At 42.3% G+C, this 21,805-nt stretch overlaps 1 protein-coding gene across 5 annotated transcripts in view; it reads right to left on the bottom strand.

Annotated features, from left to right (window-relative positions):
• Positions 1-20,708, bottom strand: part of LOC132566504 (glutathione S-transferase Mu 1-like) — a 52,174-nt gene extending 31,466 nt beyond the window's left edge. The window contains exons 1-7 of one of the 5 annotated variants that reach the window (XM_060231610.1): positions 20,494-20,708; positions 9,837-9,912; positions 8,441-8,505; positions 7,689-7,770; positions 7,479-7,579; positions 7,111-7,206; positions 6,891-7,001 (exon numbers count right to left, since the gene is read on the bottom strand). In XM_060231610.1, coding sequence (XP_060087593.1) covers positions 6,891-7,001; positions 7,111-7,206; positions 7,479-7,579; positions 7,689-7,770; positions 8,441-8,505; positions 9,837-9,912; positions 20,494-20,529 — 567 coding nt within the window. In that variant the 5' untranslated portion in view covers positions 20,530-20,708. Of the gene's footprint in view, positions 1-6,649; positions 7,002-7,110; positions 7,207-7,478; positions 7,580-7,688; positions 7,771-8,440; positions 8,506-9,785; positions 9,913-20,493 lie in introns of those variants that run through there. The other 4 variants (XM_060231606.1, XM_060231607.1, XM_060231605.1 and 1 more) reach the window with 4 other exon arrangements.
• Between the last annotated feature and the right edge of the window lie 1,097 nt (positions 20,709-21,805).

The raw sequence follows: 21,805 nt of genomic DNA, 5'->3' as shown, positions 1-21,805 counted from the left end.
GTCACCACCATTAATTCAGATAAAACATTGAACTGGATTATTTTCCAATGGAAATAATTTTCTGCACAGAGATATATAGATGCTATTTGGTATCCACAGACAATAATAGCCAATGCCAGTTTTTCATTTGAAAAATCAATGCTGATCTCTTCTGTTATTATGAGCAGCCCTGAAAGTCTTTCCAAGCTTTCACCCCTCCTGTTCAACTGTCCCAGCCCCGTAGCCAGGATTTGGGAAGTTGGGGGGGCTCACATTTTTTCAGGGGGCACTCAGTGGCCTCCCCACCTTAGCCTTCCAGCCCACAATCACACTGCCAGCATCACAACCTTCAGTCATGGCTGGATCTACAGAAATCAGAGAAATGGGGGGGGGGGGGCACTAAGGGGACAGCTGCTGTGATCTCATCTAAGTTCCAGCTATTTTTTCCTGCAGCAGAACTGACCAAAGAGGGGGAGAGCAAGAATACTACCAGAGACAAATCTCAGGAAACAGCCCTACCTTCCTCTTTGTGCATTACAGTATTTTGAAGATCCCTTCCCTTCTCGTGCACTCAAATATATACAAAAATGGCGTTTCTTCCCTGATGTCAGATGTCTTGCTTTTGAATGCACGAGAAAGTGGGGGGGGGGGGGGCGGGGGAATTAAGGCCATATTCTTATTTTTGCATTCAGAAACAAATGGGCTGAATGCATCATTTCTCAGTATGGCACCCAATACAAGCCGAAGCAGATTTTATTGTGAAGAATTTCCCCAAACAAGATTACAGAATAAAAAGTCACAAACAAACTTACATAATTGGGAAGGATGAGATTCAGATGACACAACCGTGGGGAAGAAAATAGACTGTTGCCCTTGCGAATATGAAAAGAGCCATGGTCTGGAAGTTTGTAAGGAGCACAGCTTGAAAAGGGGGGGTTGGGTTTTTTTTGCTTCCTGTGTCCAGTAGCTGCAGTTGTGGATCTTACTGAGAGGATGGGACTGGCTGTGCTGAAGCACCTGCTGCTTTAATGATCAGTGGTGTCTTCAGTGAGAGACAGAATGGTTGGGACTGGATTTCTCCTTCCCTCTCTTTTAGAGATGTTTGAAATGTTTAGCCTCCATTCTGAACCAGATGGGGAAACTCTTGGTGGCAATGTCATGTGTGTGTGTGTGTGTGTGTGTGTGTATTTGCTTTGTACTCCACTGGTATGGAACCTCTTAGCAGGAACTGCTGCTGGTGGGGAAGGGGGAAGTTTGTGCATCTGTTTTCTTTGACAAGTGACTCGCATACAGGTTTTATTCAGGCACCTCCTCCCCATCCCAAGCCGCACAGAGCAAAGCAGCCGAGGGGGAGGGGAAGCCGAGTCCGAGCTGGTCCCAAGGCCAAAGGGAGGGAGCCAGCCCAGCCGCCTGGAGCAAGCCAACCAGGGAAGGAGCTGAGCTGGCTGGTAGGGTCTTTTAATGCCTCTTCTGCCTTCCCCAGATCCAGGCTTGCCTTCCGTTCCCTTCCCTATGTGCTGTGTCTTCCCTCCCTTCCCCCCCGCCACTCAAATTGTGCTGGAAGGGTGGCTAAGGCAGCCTCTGTCAGGATTTAAAGAGCCCACGGAACAGCTGATCAGCAGTGCCCTTCAATGGCGCTGGAAGGGGGCGACTGCTTCTGCCGCCCTTCCCACGCCTGATTAGAATTGTGCCAAGTCAGAGGGCAAGTTGGGGGGGCCAGGCAGGGCTGGAAAGTTAGGGGGCCTTGCAAATAAGTCAGGGGGCTGTGCCCCGTGAGGACCCCTCATTGCTACGGGCCTGAACTGTCCCCTGGCAAGAAGTCATTAACCAAAGGAAGTTTCTTGCAAAGTCCCATCCACTCAAGGAAAAGAGACTAATTATAACCTAGAGCAGGCAGGGATTTGGGGTTCTAGTTCTATAGAATGTCACTCTCCTGACCTTGTAGGCCCCATACAGACAGCTTTACTGTATTCTTTTAAAGGATGTAGGGATTCAATAGGGCAGTGGTGGTGAACTTATGGCACAGAGGCAGCACTCGGAGCCCTCTCTGTGGGCACACGCGCTCCCCCCACCCCCAAATGCACAAGGCTCTGGAGTTATATCTCACTGAAGCTCCTCCTCTCCCCAAACTCAGGCTTCTTCCTCCAAATCTCCGGGTATTTCCTAACCCAAACCTGGCAACCCTAACTGGGCCTCCTTCAGAGACACAACAGGGCACTCCAACCTTTTTGAGCTCGTGGGCACCTTTGGAATTCTGACGTGGGGGGGGGGTGCAACCACAATGCAGCCCCCAAGCACAACACACAGAGGAAAATTCTTTGCAGGTGTTCCTGCAGTTTTAGGGAGGAGGTTAGATGGGACCCACTAGGGCAGGGGTTGCGAAACTTGCTTAACATAAGAGCCACATAGAATAAATGTCAGATGTGTGAGAGCCACCAGACATGAACATCAGATGTCTGAGGGAGGGAGAGAGGGAAGGAAGGAAGGAAAATAGGTGGGGAGGGAGGGAAGTGGAAAGAAATCAACTTGAACTTTAAATGCATTCTCCAAGCCACTGGTTGGCATGACTTGAAGAAGTGGTTTAAAGAGACAAATGCCTTTTCTGGTGGGGGCTTCATGAGCCACATGATGTGTGTGAAAGAGCCACATGTGGTTCCCAAGTCGCAGTTTGGCCACCCCTGCACTAGAGAGATGGGTATAAGGCAGCTTCACGTTTTCATGTGGCCAAGACGTGGTTGTATTTCATATTTCAAAACTGTTGTGGCATGGTCCAAGCCGAAGCAAAGAATAGAGCATGGGGGGGAGGGGGATGAGGGCGGGGGATGAGGGGGGGGAGGAGAGATCAGGACCTTGAATCAAGCACGTTTTTTTTAAGAGATGTGGGCTTATTACAGGAAATGTTGGATCTCACTAATCTGGCAGAAACAGTGGCCAGGATTGCCTCTGCTATAGGAGTAGAAAGGGAGGAACTGCAGGCTTCCTTGTTTTCAAATATGATGCTTCTGATAGCAGTATCTGAGCAGAGCTCTTTCAAGCTTGTTGATAAGCTGTTCTGGTTTCCCAGAGCATCCCTGAGAAGTGTTTGTCCAGCCACTGCTTAACGACTGCCAGTGACGGCGTCGACTGCACTGTTGAACAACGCTTACTGTTAAAAAGTTTTTCCTATGCCAGTCCTCTCCTCTGCTGCCAGCAGGAACAGCTCCCTGCCCTTCTCTAAGTGGCAGCCCTTCTAACACTTCAAAAGAGCAATCATGTCTCCCTCCTCAACCTCCTTCTCCAGACTGAATATCCCCAAGTCCCTTAGCCTTTCCTCATTGGGCTTGCTCTCCATGGTTTCTCAGAAGTAATCTACAGTGAGCACTGTGGCACCTTCTCTCTACACATGCACAGGATTGCAGTTTTAGTTTAAAGAAAGAAGATGATATTGGATTTATATCCCACCCTTCACTCTGAATCTCAGGGTCTCAGAGCAGCTCACAATCTTCTTTATCTTCCTCCCCCACAACAGACACCCTGTGAGGTTGGTGGGGCTGAGAGAAGCTCTCCCAGAAGTTGCCCTTTCAAGGACAGCTTTGTGATAGCTATGGCTGACCCAAGGCCATCCCAGCAGCTGAAAGTGGAGGAGTGGGGAATCAAACTCGGTTCTCCTAGATAAGAGTCCACGCACTTAACCTCTACACCAAACTGGCCCTCCTTTCTCACATCAGACTTTCTAGTTAATACAATTCAGACTATCCCTGAAGTTTCCAAGGGTAGCTGTGCTGGTCCATAGTAGAACAACTAGATTCAAGCCCAGGAGCACCTTAGAGACTAACAAGAGTTGGGGGAGGGGGAACAAGCTTTCCAGCATTAGAGCTCCCTCGATTAGATAAAAGGAGCTTTGCCTCTCAAAAATCTTGTTCTCTAAGGTGCTATTGGACTCAGATTTAGCCATATAAATCAGTTGACTCCTTTCATCAACTTAATTTATTAACTAACATCATGTATCCCCTGCCTTCCTCCCCCAAAAGGACACTGAAGTGGTTTGACACACTCTCCTTCTCTTTTATCCTCACAACAAACCTATGAGGCGGGTTAACTCAGAGTATATTATTGGTCCAAGGTTTCCCAGCAAGCTGCCAGGGGAGAGTGGGCATATGAACCAGGACCTCCCAGATCAGATTTGGACACCCTAACCACCAGCTCCTACTAAACACACTATATTTTAATGTATCCTTTTTTCCTAATGGCAAACTAGAATGATGTTTATAATGCATGTTACATGTTCAAAAGTAAATTAGGGGGACAGGAGCACCTCTGGGAAAGGCATGTTCTCAGTTTAACCCAGACCTGCAAGCAACAGAGCAACGAACAGCCTCCATTTATTGCCTTATGACACTCTCAACATCATTCTCCCGTTCCGACATGTTACTACTTTGTTGGTTTCCTGAGCAAATGCTATCCAGACCAAATGTTCTTTCAGTTTGTTAATTTCACTATGAGTTGTTTTTTTCAAACTAAAACAGTATTCAGGTTAAATTGCCCTGTTGTCACTTTGCGATAAATGCGGGTTTTGGGTTGCAGTTTGGGCACTCGGTCTCTAAAAGGTTCGCCATCACTGCCATAGGGTATGTTCAGTGTGCCATGTTTGCTTTGAAAGGGAGTTCAGGCTTGGAAGGTCCGTGGAAATAGAATAAAAACAGGAGAGTCTCATATTTGGGAACCACTGCTAGACAGGAACATTGAGTCCATGACCTAGATGTTGGAAAGTGGATTTTTTTTCCTGCTTCCCAACAGCATTGTGGTGCTTTTGTGCATCTCGAATCTTTCCAGCTTTTATCTGATCTTTCTCAAACCAGCTTTTCTGTGAAGTTTTGGAAAGATTGCAGAAAAGCCTGGGTGACTGCCATGTAAATGGAAAAGTTTGGATTTTCCTGGTCCTGCCCACACAGCAGCCATTTCTACCACAGTAGTCATTTCTTCTCCATATTGCAGAGGGTTTGGCTTAAAAAAAAATCTGTTAACTGTGGGCTATGTATGAGAAAACTGCTGTACATCTACTGCACAAACAATAGATCTCCTCTATATAAGACTGCCAACAACTTGAAGGGAAATCTTCTGTCCCTTTACTAGAGGTTTAAAGAGATGTTATTTACCAGGTAATGTTACTTACTTCTATGCCACAAACAGCTTCACCTGCCTATTTCCACACATTAAAGGGACAGGACACTTTTTTCTTCAGGTTGTTGACAACTGTAACTGTAAAGAGACCTCTTAGCTCATCATTTTAAAGTGAGAAGTTTAAGTGGTAGCTGTTGAGATGTCATATGGTGTGAGTGACTGATCTTAACTCTATGGCATGCAGTTTGGCGGTGAACATTCTTGAGGCAGAAGATGTCTGTGGAACATACAGACATCCAAACAGAAGATATTATAGAAACAGAACTTGAGTTGTTGAAGATTTGTAGTGTTACTTCATATGATACAGACACTCAAGCAGGGGCTAAATTCTCACAGAGAGTGGTCTCAGAAGACCAAGTGGTAGAATGCCACTTGCATAAATTAGAGATTATGAAACAAAGTGATCGAAAGAAAAGTCACTCTATTGGGAAAGTGTAACCGAGGCACATTTCCTTTGAACATGAGGGGGCACAAGCATTTTCAAGAAAGGACTGAATCAAAGGAGTACCTGTTTTCCTAAGAGAAATGTTGCTTTTGTGTGCAACAGTACACATTTTAAGATATTTAGATTTTTTTCCTTATTACAAGGGCACTTGATGATGTAAACAAAGTGCTTGGAACTACATGTGGCAATATCTTTGAGTACATACTAGGTGCATTCACATACTAAAGAATGCACTTTGCAACTGGATTTTTACTGTGCAAAAATAGCAAAATCTACTTGCAACCAGTTGCTGCATGAAAGCACCCATTGTTTCCCCATCTACTGCATTTTAAAATTCCTTAATACCACACGTGAATTTACAGTATGTGCAGTGCCCACAACCAGTAGATCTCAAGGTCAAGTTTTTCTCTCTTCAGGAAAAGGGGGGAGGTTCTATTTTGAAAGTAAATACATATAGTTGAACACAAAAGCAGTATTTTCCTTAAGGCAGCAGGTGCTTCTTTGGTTAAACACTTTGTTGAAAATGGTCCTGCCTCCACCAAAATATTTTGTTGGGCTATTCAAAAAGTGCTGAGTCATCATGATAAGGTTGATTTAGAGGGTTGTCATCTTGGTTTGCAGTAGAACAGCTAGATTCAAGTCCAGTAGCACCTTAAGAGACCAACAAGATTTTCAGGGTATATGCTTCCAAGAATCAAAGCTTCTTTTGTCAGAGCATGACAAGGTATTACTAAAAAAGGATGCAAAATGGATTCAAACTATAGCTCCATGGGAGTTAAATGAGACTGTAGTTTTTTGTAATTGGGGCACAGTGGCCAACTGGTTTACAGCTTATTATGGTGGGAACATCCTAAGAAAAGGGTATTTTACAAGTTGATCACCATCTCTGTTCTTTAAATCTAGGGAACTTTATGTTAATTTGAAAGTTATGAAATACATATAAATGTTTTAGTTTGTTTGTGGACTTGTTATGTGGAAAAGTCCCAACTTTTTCATCTTTGTATGGATCAGAACATTGTATAGCTTTTGGGAAATATTTAAACATGCTCAGCACTGAACTCTGTCTTTCATTTTTATTCTCTGTAACTTTATTTATATTAATATGTCTATATGTATATTTTAGATCCCCCAACAAAGCAGCATGCGGAATGCTTACGGATTCTGCATGGAATATAATATTTTTTTCCACTGCACCACTGGGTTTGCTTCACTGCTTTGAATCTATATTGGTGTGGCCCCCTCTTTCTCTGATCAGTCCCACAGTGACCATTACTAGAGATCCATGCATTAATACAGTAAATTTCACCTCAAAGCGGTCAAGAAAGCCCTTCAGATTTGTGAACTGATCCAAGCATTTTGGTTCAAACATTCGTTGCTGATCCAAGACATCATATGTCAGAAAATCCACATAGGTGAGCTGGAAAACAAAACAAAAAAAATTTGGGGTGGGGGGGTGGGCAGGGGTTGGTATTGAACCACCAAACTGGAGAGGTCTTGGTCACTCAATTCACATAGAGCTCATGTACCTTCTTTCCTGCAAACCATTTCCTGTCTCCCAAAAATTGTGAGAACAGCTTCAGTTTTGCTGGTAGCTGCTCCAAATACTCAGGCTTCAGTTTTTCCTGCAAAAAGAAAGACTGTTGAGTCATGGATAGGCTTTCTTCTAGCTAAGCTTGTATGCAACTTTGAATTGACTTAACTCCCCATTTCTGAGCCACCTGTTTTTGCTAAATCTAAACACAGAATGTTTCTTCTCCTCCTCCTCAATCCCAGGGCAGTATAAAGGATTCTTTATTAACTCTTACAGACTTGCTGCCTTTCTATACCCTCATTTCACATTAAGCTTGACTGATTCCCAGTTCATGTGTTGAATTCCAGATCTGATCCAACTCACAAAATCTGGGCTGTAGCACATTCTTGCAAAAGCAATGCGGAAATCCATGACATGATTCTCAAGCATATCCATTCTGATAATTTCTTCTTCACTCTCACCACCTATGACAACAGAAAACACACAGATTGTGAAAACCTAATTCTGATCAACCATTCCCCCATCCACCTTTTTAATGTTTTAAGCCAACATCCAAGAAACAAGAATACTCACACATATTGTGTTTGCGGGCAATGTACCGAAGGATGGCATTGCTCTGTGTGATTTTTGTCTCACCATCAATCAGATAGGGGAGCTAGGGCAAGATGAAGGGGGATTAATAATGCCAATTAATGTTTCAGTGATGCCACCACCCTTTCATCTTCCATCTTACTAAGGCAAGTAGTAGGCACAAAGGAAAATGCTGTGAACTATCAGGAGTATGACAGATTTTTGTCCCAGAACCTGATCTGAACTTGGATGGCCCACGCTAGTGGGATCTTGTCAGATCTTGGAAACCAAGCAGGGTCAGCCTTGGTTATTATTTAGATGGGAGACCCCAAAGGAAGTTGAGAGTTACTATGCAGAGGCAAGCAATGGAAAGCTACCTCTAATTGAAAACCCCATTAGGAATTGCCAGAAGTTGACTGTCACTTGGCAGCACTTTCTCCCACTACCTATGCCCCTGAAGGTTCTCGTTCCCTAGCAGCTCTCCCAGCCTGCCCTCCATCTAGAAGTGAGCACTGAGGTTGCCATGCTCATTGCTGCATCAGCTTTACATTCCACTCACACATGGTCCTCTTTTGGGGGGTGGCAATTTCTTTTTGAGGCTGAGCACAATTGGATATGCTCATAAATGCCTTTTCAAGAGTATGGGGTCCTTCCCCAGTTACCCTCATCCATCCCAAAGTGAGCAGTAGCAAATGATCCCTCCCATCAACCAATAGAAACAGTGGTGTTGAGATACTGCAGTTATGATAACATACATTTGGAAAGTCCAAGCCCAGATTTTCCTTCACATCTGTCCATGCACTTCTGTCAAAATCAGGAGCTGTAAGTATAGATTTGCATAGTCAATATAAATCCACATTCCACACCCACTTCTGTATCTGCAGAGGCTTACTTGCCCCTTCTCATCCAACTTCCCCTGTACCTTAAGACAAGGGCCCCCAACCTGGTGCCCATGGACATCATACCACCCACTTTTTTAAAAAAAGTGGATGCAGTCAGGGAAAAATCCTACCCAATAGGGCTTCTTATTGTGGATGCAGATTTAAAAAAAAACATTGTGTCAGCAGCAGCTGCTACTGCAATATTAGTTTATTCTTTCACACACTCTTCATTCCCAGTTATTTTTTTGTTTTACTTCTCTTGTCCTCTGCACTTGGGCTTCCTCTGTGTGGTGGGGCTGCCTCCTGCAGTGACCTTTTTGGGGCTTACTCTTCCTCCAGTGGCAGCCATTTTGTGTTGCACCCACCAACTTCTGTCAGAATCCCAAAGGTATCCACAGGCTCAAAAATGTTGGGAACCCCTGCCTTAGGCTCATTCTTAAGGAGTTATTCACATTTATAATTGCACCCTAGAAAATAATTTTCCCCCAGTTACAGTGGCATTTTCCACCACTCTTAAGTACAAGAGTTCTGCTGACTACAAACTCAAAATATCAGGAATATATCTTAACACAGCAATACAGTTTTGAAGTATTAACTAATAGCCTCCACCATGAATATGGCTCTTTCACCACTTTTTATCCTTTAAGGAGCATATTGTTCTAATTGATACCACTATTTGAGAGGTTGATGGCAGAAAATGAAGACAGAAATTGTTAAAATAATTGTTTATAGAACTATGAAGAATGTTCAGAGCTTTTAGCATACAACAGTCTTGTAATGGCAAACTAGCATTATTATTCCCATAATGCATCTAAGGGCTGAGTCAAGGGAACTTAGCTAACCTACAGCTTTCTTGAAAATACAAGGCAAAGACCAGTCTTAGACACAAGGCTTCCTGGTTCATACCTCAGCTTCTTCTAGGGATGCCAGCCTCCATGTGGCACCAAGGGATCCCCCAGAATTACAGCTTATCTCCTGAGAGATCAGTTCCACAGAGAAAATGGATGCTCTGGAGGGTGAACGGTATGGCATTATACCCCACTGAGTCCTTGTCCTCCTCAGGCTCCATCCACAAATCTCCAAGAGTTTCCCATTCTAGGTCTGGCAAGTTGGCAACTCTACCTCCCATGCCCTGCCAGTGACCAGAGGGGCCTTGGCAACTCTCATTTCTTCCCCATTGTATCACAAAAGGGCAGAAGTTCAGCTAGTGCTTTCTTACCTTTAAAAGGTTGAGATGGCAAAACTACACTCCACAGGTAAGATTCCTTACCTTCTCCACAACCATACTGCTTGTCCTCATAGGAGGTTCCTGTGTGTTCCAACAGCAATCGGATTGCATGGCAAAGCTGCAGGCAGGGGTAGAGGAAGAGGCAGTGGAAGAACATTAGTGGCAGAACCAACAGCACATTACACCAGGTCTAGCCAAGACTTGCAACACAACAGCTAAGGACAGAATACATATGGAGACTGAGGGAGAAATATGTCCATTAATATATGCTCACAGGGGGTATTCTACACCAAACTGTGCTCTCATGGCTTTGGAAGAAGGATGTGGGAAGCCTCTCTTGGTGATGGCTCAAATTCATTATCTTTTTTTTCCAAGGTCCTCCCCTCCACCTTGGGCTGGTGGTGTTATAAAAACATTATAGGTATAATTGGGATTTGAGGCTCCTTGCTGCAGGAGAAATATGCTGGATGTTCTTGTTTAAAAGCAGCCCACAGCTGGCACAAGGGACAGTCCACCCTTCAAAGAAGAACTTAAAAAAAAAACAACAAAGGGAGAGAGATAAGGGTGGTACTTCAAATAGGAGCATTTGTACAGAAGATACACTGCTTTGCACTACTTAAAAAGAACTACTCTGCATATCTGAAAATATATCATCATAAAACTATTTCTTGTTACCACTTAGGTTAGTGTTTTATTTGCTAAAAAGTGAAGTATGAATTGAAGGAATGAGAAATACAGCAAAGGGGACTGGAGAGAGGAGGGACAAAGTGTATTATGCTCATGTTGTAAATATATTTTAACATATATTTTGCCCTGATGGGCTTTAAACTCAGATAATGGAGGAGGAGAAGGTGACTAAATTTATACCCTGCCCTTCACTACTCGAAAGAGTGTCAGAGTGGCTTACAATCTCCTTTCCCCTCCCCACAACAAACACCCTGTGAGCAGTGTTTCCTCTAAACTGAGTTAGTGTAAGCAGCTCACAGATTTTTAGTCTCCAGTTCACACATTTCTGTCTTAGCTCGGGAAGGATGACCCCAGAGCACACTAATTTATGCAGTAGCTCACAACTACTGGCTAATGCCAGTAGCTCACAAAATAAAATTTTTGCTCACAAGACTCTGTAGCTTAGAGTGAACGTTGCCTGTGAGGTAGGTGAGGGCTGAGAGCTCTCCAAGAGCTGCTTTTGAACAGAACAGCTCTGAGAGAGTTATGACTGACCCAAGGTCATTCCCCAGTTGCATGTGGAGGAGTGGAGAATCAAACCTGGTTCTCCCAGATAAGAATCCACACACTTAACCACTACACCAAACAGATACCCAGATTATGCATGTATTTTTGTTCTACCCAGGGTTTATTCCTCAATAAGAAAACTTAGGATGCCTTCACACTACACTAAATAATGCATTTTGCAACTGGATTTTTACTGTGTCAATCCAGTTGCAAAACTCATTATTTTGTGTAGTGTGAACACACCCTCAAAGCACCTTTTCTCTGGACCAAACCAGACATTGCAGTAGTCACAGGTTTGACCCCTAGTCACCAATGCCATTTTAGAGAAGAATTTGTCCATTAAAAATGCTGTGAGGGTACAGGAGGACCAGACAATCTTGTTCTCCCCTGTGCCTTTTCAAGTGTCAAAACAGCCAAGGAGGCCGTAACATCTGACTTGGCTGACACCATAGTTCTAATGCAAATTAGTGCCCCCCCGCACTAATATTTATAATGCAGTTTCCCAAAATAGTTTATAAATACTATTAATGCTAATAGACTAAAAGCACTTTAATAATATATGAAGAAACACATAACATTTGCCTTTATGGCAGGGACGTGATTTGAATAAGGGACTTCCTGGATCATTCTCACAACACCAGCTCTATATTTCTTTCAGGATACTAGACTTCTTACACTTGCCTCCAAGCTTCTCACTCAAGAGCCCTTAACAACAAAATGAGCACTTTGTGCCTTGTGTAAAGATCCACCATCAGGGGATTTAGCCTAGGAGCAGGTGCAGTGCACCTGCACAGAGAGGAATAATGGAAATGCTGTGGGAAGCCTGTAAAATCTCAGAATTGGATTAGGAATGTGAGTTTAGAAGGCAAGCAGACTAAACACTTCTGCTGCTTCTCCCTCCCGCTTTTAACTCTCTATTTAATACCCATTAATTAAGCTGTCAAACTGCCCTTATTTCAAAGTTTCTAATCACATGTAGCATAGCAAAGCAGTGAGTGAAGACATCTGCAGCATTTTTTTTTTTTTTTTTTTTAATGTCCAAAAACTTTTTTATTGAATTTAGTAAACATACAAATAAAGCAATCAATGACTGTATCTGCAATCATTCTTTGTGTATAAGCATAGCATACCAGCAGAAAACAGAATATATATATATACACAAAATACAAACAAAACAACACATACATACATTCACACATACATACATACTTGGCAGCTGAATTAAAAAATAAGTACTCTGTCCATATGTTAATTACATCAAATTAATAATGTCATAATATCTACCAGGAATACATGTACGCATCTGATCTACAGGACTAAAAGAAAATTTAAGAAATGGAAGCCACTTGTACATCAGAGAATCGTTACCTTCTGAATTATTTATATTGCATAAACTATCTGCTATCTTGTCCATAGCATAGACCTCCCAGATTTTAGCATACCAGGCTTTAACTGGAGGAATATTGGGAGATTTCCAAAATTGGGCTAACACCATTTTAGCAGCAGCTAGTAAAAGGGATATCAGGGATTTATTGAGAGAAGTAATAGAAATACCTTTCCAACAGTCAAGCAAAATGAGTTCCAATCTTAAGGGTAAACTATAGCCCGTGATATCCTTGATTTTTGCCACAATTACTGCCCAAAACGACTGCACCCTCGGGCAAGACCACCAGCAGTGTATAAATGTGCCCACCTCTCCACAATTTTTCCAACATTTGGAGGATTGATTTATCGCCATATGGCTTAATCTCTGAGGTGTTAAATACCACCGGAACAAAATTTTTTGAGTTTGTAATTGTATATTCAATGATTTTGAAACAAACGAAGGAGATGACCAGATTTGTTGCCAAACATCCTCCTGAAAATTAATTGAACTATTCCTTTGCCAAATTTCTTGATAGGATAACAAATCAACAGCATCAATGTCTAGCAAACCCTTATAGATAAATGAAATCAGTCCCTTCCGCTTTAAAAAAGGAGATTGTAGCAAGGATTCAAAGAAAGTAAGAGGTCGATTGAAATTGTATTTCTTTGAGAGTGATGTCACCAAGTTGTTAATTTGCAAGTATTCAAACCATGGGATTTTTGTCCCACCAGTTTTCTCTTCTAAAGATTTTTTGTCGAGCACTTTTCCATTGGACAAAATATCCACAAACCTATAAAGATTATATTTTTTCCAAATTGGAAAAGACTTGTAAAAAACCCCCGGTTGAAACCAAGAAACATCCATAAAATGAGATAGTGGAGACATAGGAGGGGCTAAAAAGAGGCGGCGTTTGTCCCAAATCTGAAAAATGGCTTTAAGGAAAAGGTTGGAGGAGATATTAGGAGGTCTCTTCTTTGGAAATTCCCATAATGTAGATTGAAACGATTTGTTATTTAGATAGGTATCTTCTAGGACCTTCCAGCCTGAATTTAAATCAGCATCATGGTATCTGACAAGGCCTCCTAAAATGGCAGCTTCATAAAATTTATGCAGATCCGGAAGAGCCAGACCACCTGAGGATTTAGAACGAATAAGAGTTGCATACCCTATTCTAGATAAGCCCTTGTTCCAAATGTATCTTAAGAACGAACGACGCCAACCCACAAATAAGTCCTCAGGAATAAGAATAGGAATGGCTCGAAATAAAAACAGAAATTTGGGAAAAATAAAAGATTTAATAATCTGAATTTTTTCATTCCAGGGAATGAGTGAAGAATTTTTATTCTTTTGCATAGTAAGAATGTCCTTAATCAATAAATGATGATTGACTTTAAAAATATCTCCCAATTTTAAAGGTATATTGATCCCCAAATATGTCCAATATCTATCCATTTTTTTGAAGTGATAATTTGAGTAGATGGAATCTTGGAGAGCATCTGAAATTGTGATGGGATAAAGAATGGTTTTAGATGGGTTTACTCGAAGACCCGATATAGAAGAAAATACAGATAATAAATCAAAGACAGCTGGTAAAGAAGTCTTAGGTTTTGTAACAAAAAGCACTAGGTCATCTGCAAACAAAGACACCTTAATTTGTTTCTTTCTAATAGGGATACCAGCAATAATATTGGTATTACGGATAGCATTAGCAAGAGGTTCAATTGCGATTGCAAAAAGCAGAGGAGACAAGGGGCAACCTTGCCTCGTCCCTCTGAAAAGATTAAATTCTTCAGAATCCAAATTATTAATAGAAAGAATAGCAGAAGGCGACTTATATAAAGAATGGATTATCTTCAGAAAATTCGGGCCAAAATTCATTTTCTGCAGTAAGGTTGTAAGATAAGGAACTTCAACGGAATCAAAGGCTTTTTCAAAATCAATAGACAAGATAAAGGAAGACTCAATATTAAATTTCCGGCAGTATTGAATAACATCAAGGACCATTCTAGTATTGTCCGTTAACTCACGGTGTGGGATAAAGCCCGATTGGTCAGGATGAATGTAGTTCCCTATAAAAGTATTAAGCCTAGCCACCAGGGCTGCTGTAAAAATCTTGTAATCGCAATTAAGGAGCGATATCGGCCTGTATGAACTAGGGTCTAGCAAGTCTTTGTCTTTCTTTGGAAGAAGAATGATTTTTGCCTGTGACCAAGTAACTGGAAAAGAACCAGACTGTACAAACTGATTACAGGCGTCCGCCAAGATGGGAGCCAACAAAGTATTAAAAAATTTATAAAATTCTGGTATAAAGCCATCTCGGCCTGGAGATTTATTGGATTTCATAGACTTGATAGTCTCCTGTATTTCAAGTGCAGTAAAAGGTTTGTCCAAAAGGGATTTAACCTCAGGAGAAACAGGCTTAATAACTGAGTGAGTGTCTAAAAAAGATGAAATAAGGTCTGATGCTGGATGCTGGGAGGAATATAGAGATGAATAGTATTTTTTAAAAACTCCTACAATATCCTTAGTGGAATGTTTCAAGGTACCGGATTTAGAACGAATGGAAGAAATAGCCATTGAGGATATTCTCTTTTTAACCTTCCATGATAGGAGTTTAAGGGATTGAGGAGTTCGAAACCAATATTTTTGTTTTATATAAGCCATTTGTTTTTGAATCTTGGAGACGTCAAAAGATTCTAATTTTTTCCTTTCTATAAGAAGTTTTGAATAAGTTTTTTTGCTACCAAATTTTTTAAATTTCTCTTCCAATTTGGTAATGTTGGCAACCAAATCTGATCTAATTTTGTCTTTTTCTTTTTTATACGAAGAGGCAATAGCCAAAAATCTGCCACGAATTACAGCTTTAAACGAGTCCCAAACTATATGCTGAGGTACTCCACACTCAGTATTGAATTGAAAAAATTCTTTAATGTCTTTTTCAATGGAATCTGTAACCGATTTCATAGACAGAAGTTTACTATCCAATCTCCAATTAAAAGAAAAAGATCTTTCAGTGATTCCTGACATATAACCTTCCAACCATGCATGATCAGACCAAATCATTGGGCCAATGTCTACTTTAAAAAAAAGGTTAGAAATAGAATCCGAAACTAAAAGAAAATCTATTCTGGAATAAGTTTGATGACGAGAAGAAAAGAAGGTATAGTCTCTTTCTTTTGGATGCCTGCTTCTCCAAATGTCTGACAGATTATAGGATTGAAAGATTTGAGCTAAATCATTTTGGCCATTCGAATCTTTTGATTGAGACCATTTATTGGCAGATAGAGGTAGCAGGCTTTTTTGAGATCTATCTAAAGAAGGATTGACAACATAGTTGAGATCTCCTCCCAAAATAATGGGCCCTTTATGAAAAGTTTGAAGTTGTGACAACGTATCTTTAATAAATGCAATTTGTCCACCATTTGGAGTATACACCGATGCCAGAGTATAAGGGCTACCATTAAAGACCCCATTGATAAAAATATACCGACCCCTAGGGTCAATTGAGGAATTTTCAAAAGTGAATTGGACTGATTTACCTATTAAGATGGCCACACCTCTTGCTTTGGAGGACCCGTAAGCTTGAAATTGATGAGCAAAAAATTTTGACTGGAAGACCTTGGGCTGGTTACCCTTAAGGTGAGTTTCTTGCAAAAAAACTATATCTGGTTTCTGATGAGAGATGGCAGAGGCAACCCGTTTTTTCTTAATTAAATTATTTAGCCCATTACAGTTTAGAGATAGAAATTTCAAGTGGCACTCTGCCATAATTGAAAGAGGAAATAACCAAGGTTATCAAAATTATTGCAATTCATAGCTTTGAACCCAGGTGCCACCAGGATAGCTAGAGGCGAATCCTGTAGATCAAATTTCAAAGGTATGAGGACAGATTTCAGATCAAAGGCTTTAAAAAACTTCCAACTAAATCCATAATAATTCAATACAGTTATGCTGCCCGTAACACAAACAAAAAACCATAACCAACACCAGTGGTCTAGCATTAACAGACACTAGCCACTAACTCACCCTCCAACTCTGTTAACCCAAACTTGGGAAAACAACAACTATTTACTTAAAAGGATAAATTTGAAGCGGAAGTCTTCGTTACTGAAGACACCACACAACTAGCAACAACTACCAAATGGAGCTAATTAAAAAAAACTGAAGTTCTCCATTCTCCCTCTCTGCCAAAAATGCTTATATTTAACATTATCAACCCAGCAAAAATAAAATTTATAAACAGAATAACAGAGCCGAATGTATAGAAAGTTTATAATGAAAGGCCAAACAAAGCTGATCGAGTCAAGGCTAAAATGCCTAGAAAGCCACATATAATAAAACCTGTGCCTTTTACCAACTCAGGTTAGTGAATTAAAGATAATTACAGGCAAACTAATATACCATGTGTAACAGCATCAGATCTCGATCACAAAGTTATTGTAAGACTTAAGACACTATGATAAAAATACAATGAAACTTTAAACAGAACTATGAACGCTATTAAATACTGGTCTCCCCAAACACTCCCCACCAACTATCCTTCAGCCACTTATAAGCCTATGTAGGGAGATATGATGGTGAGGGAAACAAGTTTCCAAACCTTCATAGTAGCATAAGGCACAAACTGACACACACATACATTCCCTACCCACCCTCTGTCTCACAGATTCATTTCCATTCAACAATTCACACAGGAAGGGAAAAGGTCCTGACAATTCATTAACTCATAGTAGAAAGAAATATATTGATATAAAACCCTAATCATACTATTCAAGTTTCTCACTCTGATCTACCCCCCCTCACTCACTCTCTCTCCCTCCCTCTCTCCCACTCCCTCACTCAACACCCAGCCTCCCCATTCCAGCTCCTACTCAAACCATATATTCCAAGTCACCCCATTCTTCCAATCATGCATACCCAATCAACCAAGAAGATTTCCTTTAATGAGTTGATTTGAATTAATAACTCCCTCACATTCATAACATTGTGTTCAAAAGATATAAATAACCAAAAAAAAAGGGGGGGGACCCCCCAATTTCGTATATAAACATTGCTTCATAGGCACGAAACAATCATCAGCATATTTCTAAGCCGTGACAGAGTTACACGTAGGCAAAGCTTATAAGTCAGCAGTTCAGTAGGCAAAGCTTATATGTCAGGAAAAAAAAAAAAAAGGGGGGGGGACGTCAAGAATCCACACAAAAAAGGGAAGATTTCTGCATAGCAACAGTTCCAGCGTTTAGCTTCTAGGAGAAACAGGCCGATCAGGACGGTTCATAGGCACACGACGCCATCTAGTGTCTGAAGTTATTGAGTGAACATGTGAAACTGCTTCTATAAGGCCGATGGGAACAGGAAGATTCAAATCTCTCAGCATACTTAGGCCTGAGTCAAGGCCTCCAGCGACAAACGACCGATCCTGTACAGTAACTTGCAGCTTGTACGAAGCAACCCATCGATATCTGATGTTTTCCCTGTTCAGGATTTCAATAATTGGCTTCAAAATTTTCCGCCTTTGCAAGGTTTCAGAAGACAAATCCTGTAGAATTTGGATGTTGTAATCTCCTAGCAGAAGTGGATTTATAGCCCGGGCTTTTTGCAGCAGCTTGGATTTAACTGAGGCAGAAGAGAAACGGACTAAAATGTCCCTAGGCAACGAAGTTTTCTGTCTGCGCAAAGGGCCAATTCTATATGCAGCCTCCAGGGCACAAAGATCAGATTCAGAAAAACCCAATGCCTTTGATAGCCAGGAGGCTATAAGAGATTTTAGGTCAGAGGGAGAGGCAGAGTTCTCGGGGAGCCCGCGAATTTTAACATTCCCCATTTTCAGTTGGTTCTCAAGTGCAATAATTTTATCAGTGGCCCATTCATCTCTTTTATAAAAATACTGAGTGTCCTCCTGCACAGCACATGCCATGTTAAAAGCAGAATCTGCAGTCTCTGCCACCTTCTCTAAGGACGTTTTGAAACCCTCCAACTGAGCAGAAAGGGGCTGGATCATGGCAGATATTTTGTCAGTCATATTTTTTTCCAGTTTTTGAAAAGCCTCCATTACCTCAGAACGAAATGAAGCTAGGTCTGCTGCTGTGTTTTCCCCTTCTCCCGACGCCATCTTGCTTGCAGGGCTGCTTGCTTTTCCTGAGGCCTTAGCCTTAGGCTTTTTGGGAAAATAGTCTTTAACAGAGTTCCTTGAGTTTCTTTTTGATCTGGATTTTTGACCATCTACTGTTCCCATACTAATTAAAGAAAAAAAAGAAAACAAACAACAACGCTGGGCGCTTGCTTAAGTGGATTTGGCAGGGGTAAGTAAGGAGCTCTGTTTTCAGGCGTCCATTCCCTATGCGTGCGACGCCACGCCCCCCATCTGCAGCATTTTGATTGGCTGTTCCACTTGGGCCCAGTTTCAGGTTTTGATGACCCCTGGACAGAGTATGTTCAGGGGCTCCTCCCTCCTATTCCCACCTTGAAGATCCCCATTCACATCTGCCTGTCTGCTTCTGCCCCCCACCCATGTATCACATCTGTCTGTGCATCTTTCTCCTGGCTGTTCATCACCCTTCCCAAAGCCACCTGTATGCCATTTCCTCAATGGATATGAGAGGTGTGTGCAGCAGGGAGTGCTACTACTGTGATGATCACCATCTGCAGGAACTGCAAGCTCTGGTCAGCCCAGGAGATGGAGTGCTTGCAAGCAAGAGGGTAAGGCAGGAGAGGTGTGTGGGCAGGAGCTGGTGGCAGTGGGCCCTGCCAGAAGCCCTGGCACATGTCCCACCTGAGGGGGCCCTGTCATCACTTGTGGCAACCACCTCACCAAAATGCCATTGAAACAGCAAGCTGTGTATTTCCACCAAGCTATCTCAAGCAAGTATTCTCAAGGAGGTTTACAAAGAGAAATGGGTGTACACAATAAAATGGCCTGTAGGATATATGGCCGGTTCAATTCACATGATCTAGGGTTCCAGTCCTACCAGGAGGCTTCTGTAATCTGTTCCAGAAAACAATGGGGGAACTTTGCAGTAGACCACTCACCTGTGGTCTATCTTCCCTGAGTTCAATACTTTTTGGAAAGCAGGATTTTTTGAAGCTGGTAAAAAACACTCTGTTTTGTTCACTTCCTGGGAGCCTTCCCCAGACTTTTCTCTGATCTTTCTCAAAACCTGAGTAGCTGCTTTGTGGGTGGGAAAATCCAAATTTCCCTGCTCACAAGGCAGCCATTTCTCCTGACCCTGTCTGCATGGCAGCCATTTCCCCTCTTCATCCCTGGGCCTTTTTTAAAAAAATATTGCTGTTATAACAATAGGTGTGGTGTGCTTTCTGAATTCTCTGCTTTCATTTAAAAGGTCATTTTAATCCCCTACCCTTGGGGAGATCTAAGAGGAAAGGCTCATTTTTGCAACCAAAGGGGCTAGAGACTTAGTTTTAAAAAAACAAACAATGAAAGCAAAAAATTCAGAGAACCTGCTATACCTATCTTTATAGCAATACAGTCATCTAGTACTGACCGGTGCAAAAGCTCTGGCAACCCAGGGTCAGGGGTCTGACCACTTCCAGGAGATTGGTCAGCTTTAATAGGGTTGCCAGCTCCAGGCTGAGAAATTCCTGCAGATCTGGAGGTGGAGCCTAGTGAAGGTAATCGAAAGGACCTCAGAAGAGTATAATGCCCTGCAAAGCAGCCATTTTCTCTGTCATCTGGAAATCAGCTGTCATTCCTCGATTGCTCCTGGCTCCACCTGGAGGTGGGCTACCTTAGGACAAGGACACCTGCCCTGTGGAAGCTCTCTTGCTACTATTCTCTGTCTGCAGCCACATCAGAAAAAGAAAAACCACAAAATCCCATCCTCTAGTGGAAGACACTCTTGTCGACAAGTTTTCATGGACTTGATCAAATTTCCCAGGTCCAGCTTTAAAAGGTTAAGAGACCAAGTCCTCCCCTGTTTTTGTACCAGGAAGTTTCATTTGTCGATACTTGCTCATGAGAGTAACGAGCCACGACCCAGCTCCTACAGAAAAGTGAATTCTCAGCCTTACACAGAAGGCTCGCCGCAGCGAAAGCTCTCCCGAGCTGGTACCCGGCCTACTCCCCCGAGGGCAAGGCCTTACCCCACGGATGTCCCAGTAGCCCAGAATGATTCCCATATTCCTTCGGCGCGCTTGGCTGGCTGAAGAAGAGGCGTTTAGCTGCCCAGAAAAAAAGGCAGTGGCGGGGAGGATTCTCTTGTGAATCCTTTAAAGAAGCCTGGCCCCTCTGAAACCTGCGAGACCGCCCAGCTGGGACTCGTCATCCGCCCCCCTCTTCCGCGCTTCACTCAAAACTCTCCGCCTCTTTGAAGATCCTTAGCCAAAACGAACCAATAGAGATTTCCCTGTGACGAAAATCCTGATTAGTAGGGGACTCTGTAATGTAGACCTTAGCTTTCAAAAGTCGTTCCTCACTCCCCGCCCCGCGATGTGCTTTTGGACTTCTGAGAAGGAAGAGACCAGCCAAAAGTTCCTTTTCGGGGGAGGGTGGGGGGAGAGAACTGTTACCCCCTGTTACAAAAGCAGGCTCTGCCTCCCTATGCAAAGCGGAGGGAGACCCCCCCCCCCGCCTTAAATTCACGCACGGTATCTATCAGCTGGCCCGAATTTCTAGCTATCATTTAAAAAGGAGCTAGGGAGCAATATCTTAGAGGCAGCCAAACTTTTTGCCCGGGGTTATAAAAAAACTCACAACGTGTGTGACGTTTGAAAAGATATGGCTAGCTGCAGGAAGATGTGGCATCCTGGGGAAAAGAAGCAAAAGTGGAAGCCATCCTGTAAAAAATACAGTAGTCGATCAAATGTCTCAGACACCGAACAGAATGCACAGGTCTCTTAACAAAGGAAGAACATAGCGATCCTTATATTAACGATAGTGGAGGATAATTTCAGTTGGTGCAGTGAGGAAAGAGTCAATAGAGCCTGAACTGTGGCAGCATTAGCTTTCTTCTCCAGTTGAAATGTCCCTTTTGCACACTGTGCTGTTTTTCCAAGAGGGTGAAAGAGTGTGGGCTGCTGTCCACAGGTTAACCTCAGGAATCTGAAAGCCTGGACTGAGCCTAAACTCACAAGGTCAGAAGGCACTTTTCTGTAACATTACACTCTTAGAAGCCAGCTAAAGCCCAGAAAACTGCACATTTAAGAGAGCTCACTCCAATAATGTTATGTGACTCCTTTAGACTTCTTCCTGGTGCAGAGCAGAAAGGCATGCTTGTAAGATTTGAAACATTAAAAAAATATTTACTCGTGTTTCAGCTGATGAATAGATCTTACTACATCTGTGGAACATAACACAGTTGCTCTGAACTCAGGATCTCAAGAAGTGATTGTTCTCAGAGATCACTCACAAAATACAGCAATACAAGAAGAGCAAAGTACCAAACTAGTTGTTCCT

The sequence above is a fragment of the Heteronotia binoei genome, chromosome 2 (genome assembly GCF_032191835.1).
Source record: "Heteronotia binoei isolate CCM8104 ecotype False Entrance Well chromosome 2, APGP_CSIRO_Hbin_v1, whole genome shotgun sequence".
Lineage (NCBI taxonomy): Eukaryota > Metazoa > Chordata > Lepidosauria > Squamata > Gekkonidae > Heteronotia > Heteronotia binoei.
Note: the sequence above shows the minus strand (reverse complement) of the source record. Positions and strands in the feature narration are given on the sequence as shown.